The sequence below is a fragment of the Strix aluco genome, chromosome 2 (genome assembly GCF_031877795.1).
Source record: "Strix aluco isolate bStrAlu1 chromosome 2, bStrAlu1.hap1, whole genome shotgun sequence".
In the NCBI taxonomy this organism is placed as follows: Eukaryota; Metazoa; Chordata; class Aves; order Strigiformes; family Strigidae; genus Strix; species Strix aluco.
In genome coordinates this window covers 118,618,605-118,632,936 of record NC_133932.1, presented here as the reverse complement: position 1 = coordinate 118,632,936, position 14,332 = coordinate 118,618,605, and the positions used below count along the sequence as shown (strand labels likewise).

Below are 14,332 nucleotides of genomic sequence, written 5' to 3'. Positions count from 1 at the left end.
AAAACGTTGGGACTATCAGCTGTTTGTCTTGGGCAGTGCTTATACTCATGAACCCCAAGTCCCCACTAGAGTTAGGCTGGCCAAGCTCTCAGGATTTTAGTGTTGATAATGGAAAGATCAGACAACCAGGGCTTTTTTTATTGCTCATCCATAATGTACTGTCAGTTAAAGACCACTTCTTGGTCACATCTGCAAAGCCAGCATGGGTGCTACTGCTCTGTTGATTCAGGATTTACATTGTGCACCACGAAGACCAAGTTGTTTGAGGTCAGGATCTGTTTTGCCAAAGGCGAGTACCTTTCTCCATACTTCAAAGAAAGTCTTACTATTCCAATCCAAGTTTTATCGTAGGTATGCACAGAGTACCAAGGACTTAATTAAAATACATTCTATGAGAAGAAAGGCATTTTGTTTTTCTTTTTTCTGAAGTGACAAGATCTTGAAGCGACCAAATGTACCCTGGTCAGGTGGATTAAGTTACCTATTACAAAGACTGAAAAGCATATCACACAAATCTGAAGAATTTTGCTCATAATGTTGCAGAAAGAAAACCCTGTTCTTCCATTTTAGAACTCTTCAGGGTTGTAACAGTCTTCTGTCAACATCTGAAGTTTTATAAAGATGGATTTTCTATCTTCTGTAGAGGCCTACTTCAGCAAGAAGCCCTGTAGGCAGTGATCTATATAAAGACCCATGCTTTTCAGGCATTTAGTCTTAAGGGCTGGAATGTTGGACCTTTTGTTTCCCCTTACTTAATGTTCACTGCTCATGAGTCACAGAGATGTGGGAGATGTTTCGCTGTAGAATGGAAAATTTCTTGCCTGATAACTTTTTGTAGACTATTTAGCCAGGTACACACAGCTTACCTGATTAGTAGAAGTACTCTACTGCCAGTCTTGAAAGGTTGATGCAACATTGATGTCTCTTCTAAGGCACAGCTGAAGAGGAGGATACATTGTGGTGCTGAGCTACCTCTGGAATTGTGAAGAAGTGGAAAGAATCTGATGCCCGTATAATAATGAGAGATACAGCCAGCAGGAAAAAACACTGGCAAGAAATTTTCCGTGCTTTAATGGATACTTTTAACTAATAGCTTGCACACACTGATATCTTCAGGATTATTATTTCCTTAAGAGCAGTGTATTCAACATCTGACTTAGTTGCACTGTAAGGATGATTGCTTGATTTGGCACTTTCCACCTGCATTGCCTGTTTTGTGTGTTAGTAATTTTTTTTATTCTGTTCTTGAAGAATCAGATATATAACTAAAAAAAAAAAAAAACAGTTTAAAACACAGTTATTATCTACAATGTCTTATTTGTACAATTAATTTGTTAGCAAACCTTGTAGCATTGCAAGTTAAAATTCCTCAATAACCTTTTGGTTTTGGAAGATGCTGTCTGCTGCAGCTTCCACTTGCATTCTTGTGCTTTTAATGATTTTTAAAATAATACGTTTCACACATAAGAAATTCTACCCTAATGGACAGCAGCACAAGTCACTTCCTTGAGATTATGGAATACATTCTAATTACAGTATTTTTATATTCTGTATGCCAGAGGAAATGCAGCATGTATGTTACATATTTCATAATTTTACCAGAAGTACAGAAGTCTGCATGTGTTATACTATATGCCCTAGCAGAGTGGGCACTTGGAAGACTTGAGTCTTGGTGCCTCCGTGATATTTGGGAGATCATAAAAACAGGTGCAGTACCTTAGATTAAAGGTCTGTGGAGATGTTATCTTGTCCCTCCAGTGTTTAATATAGACAGTTACTTCATCTTCTCATACTGTTCTCTTCTGTAAAATTAGTACAATTATAGAGATATACAGTATATGATTTAGACATCAGCTGAATAGACACTAGATTTGGGGTAGTTTAAATACATTATATTCTCAAAATAGCCTATGTAATAGCTACAGTATTCATCTTTTAATGCATTTAATATGTTAGAATGTCTTTTCTAATTTGCTTGAGGGAGGATCAGGTTATTGGAGAATACAGCTCTCATTATGGCAACCTTGAAATTATGACTGTATAGCAAATGCGAAAAGGAAAAAACCCACCTGATGTGAAAAATAAGAACATAAAAGATTCATTATATACAAATCGTACAGAGATTTCCTATGTAAACTGCTATCATTGCATAATTATTCTTAGTACTGATCATTGCTTACTTTATAGTCATATTTAAGAAACTCCTCAGTTCTTAGCTCATCTTGTACCTGTTAGCGTTCTTAAAAATTAATTGTTGTCTTAAGTGGTTTGTATTAATATGAATGAAAGTAGTAGTAGAAATAAGTTGATCTTGAAGATAGGTATTGTTTTAGTGGATAGTGTTGTCTAGCTTAAAATTTCTGCTCATCATTGTCTGGATATCTATCGTTCTGAGGATGTGTAACTGAGCAATGTAATTCCAAGTTAATGCTTTTGCATGGGTCTGTATGAAAATAAAATTATGCGTTTTTTTCCGACTATATATTCAGGGATTTGATAAGCACAGATTCAAGCGTAGTGTTTTGGAAAAGATGCAGACATCCCATGTAACCATAGAGTTATGCAGGAAAGGTATTCAGGTAAAAATGTCTTGAAATGTAGTCTATTACACAACCTGAATTTGTCTGAAGGCCCAATTGTTAGCTGTTATTGTATTCATTTAATTTTCAATATGTAACTCTTAACTGTGATATCTCTCTGTAAAAATTACTTTGTTCCTAATGTTTAAAATCTGTTTCCAGGCTGCAAGCTGCTATATAAACAAGACTTTGCAAGACGGTTAGGACTGAGATGTGTTACTTGTAATTACTGCTCACAGCTGTGCAAAAAGGGAGCAACTAAGGAACTTGATGGTGTAGTGAGAGATTTCTGCAGTGAAGAGTGCTGTAAAAAATTTCAGGACTGGTACTACAAGGCAAGTAACTCAGAATTTTTGACGAGAGCTCCACAGTTAAAAAAACCAAAAATGCACATATGAGGATATCTCGAGGACTGTGCAGCAAATATGGCTTACTTCAGCAAGGCATTTGCTACACAATAAGCAAATGTATTAATTTCATCATTTGAGTTTTCTTAGATCTTAGAGCAGCATTTCTACCATCTGATTTTATTAATTTGGCAAGGAAGTCTTGAGTTACAGAAAACCAAGAAACTACTATGTATACTTGTTACTTTATAATTCCTATTTTTTCCCCTCAATTGATGCCATATTTTTCTTGTCAAAACTTCTTAAATGTGTATTCAGAATGTTGAAAACACTGTTAACAGCTGGATGATACCTTGATTTGACTGATGATAAACTAGGTTAGCAGAGTTTTTCTTGTTCCTGTTTTTGCCTCCGTTTTTGCCTTTTCCCTTCTCCCACAGTTTGAACTGCAGAGGCTTTGATTGTTCAGTATTTCCCAGTGGAAAGGATGCCAAAGGGAAAAACAAGACCAAATGGATTTTTAATAAAAGTTTAAATCAAACAGATGGCATCTATTTCTAAATCTCTGGAAGCTTAACTACCTTACGAAGCACAACCATCAAAGAGTTCACATTAAGAGGTTTTTTGTTTTCATTTTTTGAAAGACATAAAGGTGAAATTGGACTGGGTTTAACCTGCGATTAGTACCATGGATAAAATATTTGATCTCTGGTGTGAACATCCTGGAAAGCTACACTTGATAATACCAAAACAAGAACTACACTTGTGGATGCAATTGCAAAAAAGACAGTACAAAATTCATCACCTTACCAAAACTCTGTACACAGCCTGGAAGGCAATAAAAAGCTTGAAATATTAGAGGTCTAGATACAAGTCCTGTATTTCAAGATGATCTACCTACCATAAAAGAACTGAATCTGAAGACATGATATTTTGGAATGGCTGGTTCCAGAAATGTAACAGCCAAACATTGTAAAGTCTTTATTTTGAATAATGTACGTAGGGTCCTGTTAGACATTCTGAAAGAAAATTCCTGAAGACCAGAATGTGTTTCTTCTGTCTCATGTGAAAATAGGGTGACGAAGCTTGGCTTCAAAGTTCTTAAACTTACTAAAATGTTAACTTCATACAGTAATACTTAATCTATATGCATTAAAACTTGTGGTATGGGGTGAAACTTAATCCTGCGTAAAAAGTGCCTTCTGATAGAGAACTTAATAAAGCTTTGGTGTGCTTTAGAAATCTCTTGGTGATTCAGCAAAGAATGTAGTCTGGGAGTGTGCATACCAAACTAGTTTCATGTACATAAACTTCTATGGAAGCTTGTACTCTGATTCAGGTTTGAGAACCACTTGAAAACTCTGACTTCAGATTATCCTTCTGATCCATGGGATAAGACAATAACTTAATTGGCCCATTAAGTCTGTTTAAGAAATACTGTTGGTACTGTGGTACAGGAGAGTTAGACATGATGCCATGAAAAGGCAATTTAATCTGAACAGACTTGCTGGTGACTAGTGACTTTTGATACTTCTGATGATACTGAAGTGTTAGATATTTTTACTTTTGAATCTTACGCTTGGTAGTGGAACTAGTGTTACATGATGTTGAATTGTTGTCATTTTTTTCAAATACTTAAAGCCTTTGCCTAATTCAGTTCTGTTTATAAAAGTTTGGGATTTATTACATGGGGAAGACATGTAATAGGCTTTGGGAAATTGTGTGTCTTGCTAAAATTCTTTTTTCTTTACATCCTTGTGGGTAACTTCTCCCTCTTTTATAAAAGTCACTCCAGATATCTTAGATTTGGTAGTGCATTGTTAGCTGATATTCTTACCTAGTCATAAATAGATAATGATCAAAATATAGGAAGACAGAATAGATATGGACCCCTCCCTGAATTTGTACTTCATTTGCTGTTTTGTCTGTTAGCTTCTTAAAAGAATAGTTACATATGTATGAGCTTTGTCTCATTTATGCAATGTCCAGTGTTATTTTGAAGTTTCAATGAATGTATACATGAAGAGAAATAAGTAGTAATAACCTAGTAATGTTTTAACACCAGCATTGTGTTCATTAAACAAGTGTTTGTCTCCATCTTCTTTGTCTACTTTTTTTTATGGACACATCTTTCTCATGTAGTATTATCTGGAAAACATCTTAACTTTTAAAAATAATTAAGTATTATGGGAGAACTTCCCTGAATGCCAAAATTCTCTTCTCAAAAAGCCAGAAGTTAGCAGTGATAGAAGCACAACAGACTTATCTAGAAGTATGAGAAGCACATCAGACTTACCTAGAAGTGATCTTCAAACCTAATGTGAGGGATTGAAATGTAAAAGAGTAGTTCAGTCCTAATCATCTGTTGGATGACAGCTACAGTTACCAGTTGGTGACAAGTTCTAAGGAAATTTCTACTGTATGGTGTTCATGCACCTCTAAGATGAGGTAAAATTTTTGGTGTCTTGAGGTTAGCTCCCCAAGTTATTTGAGTTCCTCCTGTAAACTTCAATTGCATGCTATGGTTTTGATGTCAATCTGAAAAATGCATGGGAAATTTAAATATAAATATTTTAGTAGCCTGATGTTTGATGACAGTTTCAATCATTTGATGTTAACACTAGAGCATTGAAAGTACCTTGAAAAAGAGTATACCGTTCTGAGAACAGCACAGAAATCTGTTTCTTTAAATACACATTGTGAAACATTGCTGAAGTGCGCTTACAGGTCATTCAAGGCTACAGTGGAGTATTGATTTGACTGAGTATATACAGTGATGACTGTGTATTCAGTGGATGTCAGGTGTCTTCAGCAAAGACTAAGTAGGAGGTGGGGAACTACAGTCTGAGGCATAGAAAAATTATTGTGGCTGGTGAGCTAAGATAGCAGTGATTGTCAACAATGGTAAAATTTGAAACAGTGGAGCCAGCATTAATCTAAATGGTAAAGTCGACAAGATGACCTTGTGGAATTTCTCTTGTCTGAATTTAGCCATTGTATAGTTAGGCATCTCAATTTCAAGTAGGTACTGTTTCAGAACAGTTGATCTCCTTTGTCTTATAATCACTCACTCTCTGGAAGCATCTCTTGCTTCCTGGTTTTTGTGAATTGAGCTCAGAATAGACAGCTAAGATTATGTCAAATCAATACCAGTCCAAACCGTTGGATAACATTTAGGAACGGGTCATTGGAGGACTGAAAATGTAAATGGAAGCCCCACATGTGAAAACTTTGTTTTTAAAGCAATTTTGGAGCAAACATTAGTGATTTATACTAATCGCTATGCCCATTTGAACATGTTGAAGTTGGCCCTGGGAGAAGAATTGGACCAAAAACCAGTCATGAGTGGCAAAGGAGTTACATGCGATTGGAGCACAGAGTGTATAGATGGACTTTTTGGAAACACAGAGATAGAGCAGACATGAAGGACAGGTATTTTGGAGATTCAATTAACACGTAGTGCCAGTATCCTGAATAAAAAGGGAAAGGAAGGAAAAAGCAGGAAATCACGAATTCACACTTTCAGTTAATTTCAGAGTCAGGAAAGTGAGGAGAGCAACCAGGTAGTAGGAAACTTCAGTGCATGGAAGGATGTATAGTATTGACTGCAAACATGGTGATGGAAATGGCAGAATTTCGGTGTAGCAAATGTAGGGATGAGAAATGAAGCATCCTTATAAAGGAATCTTGGATTTGCTATGGAATATTAATTTCCATGTGGAAGCAAACCAATTTTTTTCACCTAAATACTTTAGCAGCCCAGGAGAGACAATAAAAGACTTAGTCAAAGGTCTAAATGAAAGAGCGGAACCAGGAGAGGAAGAAAACAGTTGCAGGAAGGCTACAGGTAGCTGTAGTTGCTACATTTGAGATTTGTCACCTTTTTCTTTCTTTGAAGGAGACAGAAAATTGAGCAGAAAGTGGTGCTTTGACAGTTACATGTTGTGCAGCAGGTCAGAATAGGTGGGCTTTTCTGTACCTGGGTCAGTTGTCAGTCAGTGTTAGGTGGGCTTGAGATTTAAAATTAGAGTGAATTATTTTTTTTTTCTACTGGTATTTCAGCCTTTTGGTGGCTTTGGAAGATACATTTGCATTAAAGGTGTGAATTCACAGTTTCCCTGAACTGATAAATCCAGGCTATTTTGGCAACACTCCATACTTCATCTTCGTCCCTACTCCCTTCCGAGAATACAACTTACTTGCTCTTTTGTCCCACTGAGAACATCTCTGCTGCAAAATGAACTGTGGATCAGCATCAGCAGAAAGTCAAAGTGACAAATGTAACAAAAATTTATGGAGGATGGGGGTAACGCAGTGCTGTAAGGTCCCTGACCTTGTGTACCCTGCAGATACATAAGCAGTACTGCTGACACCTGCACAGAGGAGGGGGAAGACAAGTACCTGTCCTTCCAGGGCCATCTGGCACTTGGTGTGATCCTGAAGCCACACCACAGCTTTAATTGCTCCCAGTTTAAAGCTGTTTATATGGTTAGGATCGAGTCTCTTGATATATCATCTTAAATACTTGAAAATTACAACACAAGCTGAATTTCCTACATTGCCAGAGGAGGGTGCCAGACTGTGCAAGTACAGAAAAGGAATTTAGTGTTTAAATACTTTTAAAATTTTAACTAATTGGCCTGTTAATACTTTTCTGGAGTCGTCAAAACTACAGTTGGACCTTGGGTTTTTTTAGCCATCAGAGCCTTGTGCATAACTGCAATGTTGTGTGTGGTTTTATGTATTAGTGTTTTATGTTGCATATTATCATAACTTTGCTCTTCTGGCTATATTGTTAGGTTAATTTATTTTTGATTCCTGAGTATCCATAAAGCTTTTTTTTTTTAAGGACTGCTTTAGAATGGAGGTTGCAAGCAGTATCAAGGGAAGCAGTACTGCAAACAATTCGCTTACTTGAAGATCTGAAACTGGGGTTACCACTGTTCAGATAATATATAACATGGCTGATTAAATTCAGTGGAATCTGTTTTGGAGAAAATGTGTCTTAGTGATGCCTCGTGAAATTATTATGTAAGCTGATGAAAGACACATTACTTAAATGCTTAGGTAGGGATACAGAAGAACAAAGTTTTGAGTTTCAAGTTACATGCTAACTAGATTTTGTGGAAGCCTCTTCAGTTTGAGAGCTATTGTTTTAAATCATACAGAAACTTTGATGAACTAAATAACTGCAATCTAAAATTGTTCTGGAACTACTAAAATAGTGAAAATATTAAAGTTATTTACACTAAAGGGCTCTGATTTGATACTGAGAGAAGTGATTCTGTTTGTGCCTTAACAAAAAAACTACCAAACTTTTTGGGGAAAAAAACAACTCTACTTGTCCTCAGTTCAAGAGAGTCATCAAGGAGTCTCAGTCACTTTCTGCTCTTGTTTTGCAGAATACTTGGTTGAAATTAAGTGAAATCAATGCATAAAATTAATTTTTTGTTGACTGTCTAGAAGTGAGCAATTTTTTAAAGACTTAGTGAGACACAGCAAATTCATTGTGGCTGTTAACCCCCAGCAAACAATTGAAAATAAAATGCCAGATGTGCCTGTATACACAGGTTAGAAGGTAGTGTAACTATCATAGAGCCTACATGAGCAAGACATATCTGTGTAGCGATAATGATTCTTCAGTACTCTTAAAAACATAACCTTTTAAAATGTAGAAATAGGTTTTTTTCCACGGCTTGTTTAAAAATGTCAAAATCTTCCTTTGCATTAAGGCTGCACGATGTGACTGTTGTAAGTCTCAAGGAACTCTAAAAGAGAAAGTGCAGTGGCGTGGTGAAATGAAACACTTCTGTGATCAGCACTGTTTGCTCCGTTTCTACTGTCAACAAAATGAACCAAATCTGGCAACCCAAAAAGGACCTGAGAACTTACACTATGGTACGTGCTGCTTTATGGCTGCTGAATGGCAAACAAGATACTTCCTTTAAATGAAAAATTTAAAGCTGCATGAATTATTTATTTGTTGCAATAAACTGTGTTAGAGACTCTGTTTTATCATGAGAGCTGAAACATTTTCAGGTAATCAAACAGTTTTGTAATCACTTCTTAAAAAACCAAATCTCTTTAAGTTAAGCATAATTTTAGTGTTGTGTCATCATGGGGACAGAAAATGTTTTCCTCTTTCATTGTGCTCCAGTTTGTCAATACTTGCTCTGTGGAAATAACTTCTTCTCAAAATGTGTTTTGGTTACAGAGAGCAGATAAATGTACTAAGAATTAAAAAAGAAATACATTAAATGGAAATAAATGAAATGGAAACTAGATGAGAATGGAATGAAAGTATCTAGATAAGAGAAATACATTGCTCTTTTTTTTTTCTTTCTGTTAACAATAGGTACTGTGTAAATTTGCTGATGGCGACTGAATGCATGTTTACGTGGTTTAAATGGCAAGTCAGGCAAAGTTCAAATAAATCGGCTTTTTAAATGTATTTATAGCAACACAACTTCTTTATATGGCCATTTTCATACTCCAACGTTTTGGTATTTACTTTTCTGAAGGAGGCTATATTCACATCTGGATGGAGCACTGATTTAGTGTTCACTTTTGTGTAAGTTCAATGCCAGAGTAGTGAGGTGCCTATGAATGATAAGTCTTATTTGCGGTTCACACCTGTGATACAGTACTAATCAGGGGTGTTAATGTTATCTGATGATGGACGTTGTCTGAGTTGCTTACTGAAATTTGCTTTGATTCTGAAAAAGGGAAAAAATTTCTAAAAAATCTTTTTTTACCTTTTTAGATCAAGGCTGTCAAACCCCACGAACAAAAATAACAGTAAGTACATATGTTTAACATATATATAACAAAATTAGATGTATTTGAAATGTGAGATCCTGGTGGCTTAAAGGGATGCTATTAAAAACAAAAAAATTAGTATCTTTGAATGATAGTACGCTAAATTTGTGGAGGGTTTTAGTCTTTTTCACATCAGTAGTTGAAATTAAATTTTTAAAAGTTCATATTTTGTCTTTTCAATGTCTTCTGGGAAACCAAATCATGATCCATGTATTTTACATCTATAGTGCATGAAAGTGTTGCTTAAAAGTTAATCCACAAACTATGTGTATCTTATTCACAGTTTAGGTGAGTATAGAAAGGGAAGATAATTTCTCTGATCAGTTAAAATATTAAGGTTGCATCTCAGCATTGAAAGGCTGAAAATAAAGCTTCAGATCTTAAATTATAATTCCTAAGAGTAGAATAATTAATGTTGAAAGTCTGATTGCTGCAGGTGACAGAGTGAGGAAGCATAACCTTTTGCAGGATCACTGTCTGGGAAGGTGGGGATCATGAGTAGAGCAGCAGCCTGTCATTATGAGTTTCAGTTTTTGTCAGCTTGTCAAAAGTGTTATTAATTTTTTTTTGTTAGCTTAGTGTATTTTGTTTGAAACTTAGTTTTGTTTTGATTTATTTGTCTCATGGAAGATCTCAGAAGTGCCTATTTTTCCATGAAAAAATTGGCTCAACTTTTTAATGCAAAAGTCTTCTGTAAGGTAAATCTTAGATTTAAATGAAAGTATTTTGATGGTGTTATAAAATATATTAATGAAAACCACAGAAAATAAGATTGCTTAGGTAACTAGAGACATCAGACAAGCTAAACTATCAGATTAGAAACATCTAGTATTTTATGTTTAATAGCTTCTAGTGCTGTTCAGTCCATAAATTTTAAAAGATAATATAAAAGCTATTTGTGATACAGTATTTTTTTTTTATATTTTCGAAAGTGTATACCTGTTAAATAGTATACTGCTGTTCTTATGACGAGGGTAGATTTAGATTAGATTGGATATAAGAAAGGAAGTTCTTTACTGTGTGGGTGGTGATACACTGGAACAAGTTGCCCCAGAGAAGTTGTGGATGCCCCTCCCTGGGAGTGTTCAAGGCCAGGTTGGACGGGGCTTTGAGCAACCTGGTCTAGTGGAAGGTGTCCCTGCCCATGGCAGGGGGCTTGGAACTAGATGATCTTTAAAGGTCCCTTCCAACCCAAACCATTCTGTGATTCTGTGTTTCTATGACTTTCTTTTCATATTTAAAAGGATATGTGGGGCTTGTCTTACTACACATGACAAATAAAAGTGACAGACTGTTTCTCAAATCATGTTCTAAAACAGGTGCTAGGGGACAAAAACCATGTCAGGAACAAGAGTGTTTTTACCTGTTGACTTGTAAGGATGCAGTTTGAACGTTATGTGATGTTCCCGAGTATTTATTGTCACTGTTGTAGAGCCAGCAGGGGGAGCTCGAAGTTCATACATTAGGTATTACAAAATTGTTTAGAAATAATATTTTATTTAGAAAGACATTTTTTTTAAATGTGATCTTTGGACTATAGTATAGTTCAAGAAGGTTAGACTTTGAGCCAAAAGTTTGTTATGCTACTTATAGTGAATTCTTCTTACAGCTAAGATTATTTTTTAAGTTCTAAAACAGCTTAAATTGCACTTTCATTTAAACAAAAATGTAAAAAGGAATATCTTAAGAGTATCTTAAATTTTAAGTAAAAAAAAAAGCCAGAAGCTGTTAATCAAAGCAATTTGTAAGAGTGAAATATATAAGTGAAATAAAACTGTGTTAGATTCCTTACAATGGCAGCTCATTACTAGAAATGTAGAATAGCTTGCAATTAAAGAATAATAGTTGGTGCTATTGTGTTGTTGTGAGCTTCCTCTTCAGTATCTCATACATGAAAAGTGTCAACTGATACATTAAATCAAGAATTTTGTGTTGAAATCAGTGTGTTGCGACAGCACGTTCTCTTTTATTTGCTTGTCTGTAGGGCTCAGCACCACCACCTTCTCCAACACCTAACAGAGAAATGAAGAACAAGGCAGTTCTTTGCAAGCCTTTGACAATGACGAAAGCCACATACTGTAAACCTCATATGCAAACAAAATCTTGTCAGACAGGTAACTCTTGAACTGTAGTGGAACTACTCATTTCTTCATTGCAGATTTTTTTAACTGTTACTGTATTGGAACATATCGCAAATGTTCTGATTTTTTTCCCTAAACTGCAGGTGTAAAATATATTTAAGTACCTGGCAGTGTTTGCCTTTTTCTTTTTTCTTTTAATAGAAGATGATTGGAAAAAAGAGTATGTCCCAGTGCCTATTCCTGTACCTGTCTATGTTCCGGTGCCTATGAACATGTATAGTCAAAATGTTCCTGTTCCTACAACAGTTCCTGTTCCTGTAAGTGAGACTTTAGCTTCATTTTTAAGTTGGAATCCATTCACGTGCATGTGTGGGACCACTTTGTGGTGTTAACTGTTCTCATTCTGGACAGATGCTGCAGCACTGTTTATGGAAAAAGCATTAGAATGATTGTTCCTTAGGACCTATCTGCCTGCTTTCAGTGTGAAAGGTCTTGTGCTGCTGAACTTTTTAGGAACAATTCTGAGTGATACTTTCGAGTTTGCTGAATAAGTGTTAAACAGCAAGATTTGTTCTGGTAACGGGGAAATTGAAAGATTGTGTTGGGGAGGGATGGCAGGGTGGGATAAACAGAAGGAAGAGCAGCAAAATAAATGAACCTTGTGCCAGCAAAAGAAAATAACTCTAAGTTAAATTTGTTATCACTTAGGTACCAAATTTCATCCAAATGGTAGAAAAAAACCTCCTGAATGCCTAAAATTCCATGTTTCACAAGCAGGCCACTAAAACAGGATGCTGCTTTCTCCAAACTGTTAGTCTGAAGTTAGACAGGTTTGAAGCCCCAAAGTACCTTCTGTTCTTACTTTGATCTGCTATATTTTGTCATATTTTTTCTGTATCCTTTCCTGCTTTCCCTTCTCAATCATTTATATTGAATTTTTTCAATTGAATTGAATTATATTGAATTTTTTTCAAATGTCAACATTTTTTTGTTAGCCCACACTGAAGTGGTATGTTTGTAATCTGTGTTAACTCTGTCTTTTAGAAGAGGGGTGTAGAGTTTGTTTCTGTGTTGACTGCTGTTGATGCTTTGTTGCAGCATTTTTTCTAATTATCTCTTCCTCCCTGTCTGCATAGGTGCCAGTTCCAGTTTTCTTGCCTACTACTCTGGATAGCAGTGAGAAAATCCTTGCAGCAATAGAAGAGCTGAGGGAAAAAGTGCCCTCAAATCCTCTGGAAACTGAGCTACTGAACTTGTCAGAGATGGTATCTGAACATGATGGAAAAGGTGAAGCTTCTGATGTGTCCAGTGAGTTTCCTGCTGAGTTTTTGGCTCTTTGGAGTGCTGGGGGGTGTGTGTGGGTGTGTGTGAATCGAGAGGAAGGTGGCTGGTTTCTTTTAATTTAGGGAAAGATTCTTTGACTACAACAGTGCTATTATTGAGTTCTTACATTAAGTTGAAATCTTAATTCTTTTAAACATTTTAAAAGATCATTTTAGCACATTTGAAGTACAGAAAACTTTCTGAAGCCTGTTGTGTCACTTCAGTGTTCTGTACCAGACCTCTGTCTTTAAAAACACAGGCATTCCATTCGCTTGTGCCAGCTGCTTGGCTGATGGCAAGCAGTAATCCAAGATTGCAGGCACAGGTTTTCTTCTCAGTGTAACTCATACCAAGCCAAAATCAATCAATTTTTCCTCCCAGAAAAACCCAAGTCAAAAGTTTAGGGAAGGTGATCTCTAGCTGTGTCTTAAGGAGTGAAAACAGCTTTCTCTGAACAAGATGAGATATGACATGGGTCTGATATCTTTGTAGTAACACGTTACTAGGCACATTTTACATGGAGTGTGGAGAAGTGGAGACTTAAAACTAAGACAAACATAATTTCACAAATAGAACTGTGGTCATCAAAACCACGGGATCTAATGATGCTTTCACTCTTGATCCTGACCTGCAAGTATCATCTCTTTGAAGATAGCAATGCATCAGCTGATAGATCATTGGGGTTGTGATGCTGAAATGGGTTGTCATCCCACCTTAAAGGAGAGAACTGTCAGGGACAACTTTACAGCTGAAGATCAAAAAATTCCGTGTATCCTGTAATGATATTTTCAGAGTGCTCTTTGACCCTCTTTCTTGTCTCTGCCTGCTGAAATCCTCAAGTCTCTTCTGTATCTTTGTAGGAGAATTTGACTTCTATTCCAAAAGCTAGATTTTAAGGTTTTTCCATCACTCTGGTGAAATTTTGGGGTTTGGTGGTTGTTTGTTGGGTTTTTTTTTTAAGCTCTTTGAACAGATGTCTCAAAAGATGTTGATAAATGACATGAACTTATGCCTTGGGGCTGGTATATAGGAGGCCAGGAGGCTTATTGTTTGCCATTTCTTTCCCCACTAGAGCTGGACATTTCTGGTATTGCTACAAGGTTGCCATTTGCAGTTCCTTGCTGTCTTTTGCTAAGCTCTAAGCTAGCTGAATGAGTAGATTTATGGGATCAGAGCTTGCTCA

General features: G+C 36.1%; 1 protein-coding gene across 16 annotated transcripts in view; it reads left to right on the top strand.

Moving 5' to 3' along the window:
* ZMYM2 (zinc finger MYM-type containing 2) overlaps positions 1 to 14,332 on the top strand; it is a 99,471-nt gene that overhangs the window by 70,056 nt on the left and 15,083 nt on the right. For 14 of the 16 annotated variants that reach the window (XM_074816073.1, XM_074816065.1, XM_074816078.1 and 11 more), the window contains 6 exons: positions 2,742 to 2,914; positions 8,659 to 8,824; positions 9,690 to 9,724; positions 11,730 to 11,859; positions 12,028 to 12,143; positions 12,963 to 13,134. In XM_074816073.1, the coding sequence (XP_074672174.1) occupies positions 2,742 to 2,914; positions 8,659 to 8,824; positions 9,690 to 9,724; positions 11,730 to 11,859; positions 12,028 to 12,143; positions 12,963 to 13,134 (792 nt within the window). The remainder of the gene's footprint in view (positions 1 to 2,741; positions 2,915 to 8,658; positions 8,825 to 9,689; positions 9,725 to 11,729; positions 11,860 to 12,027; positions 12,144 to 12,962; positions 13,135 to 14,332) is intronic. The other 2 variants (XM_074816074.1, XM_074816075.1) reach the window with 2 other exon arrangements.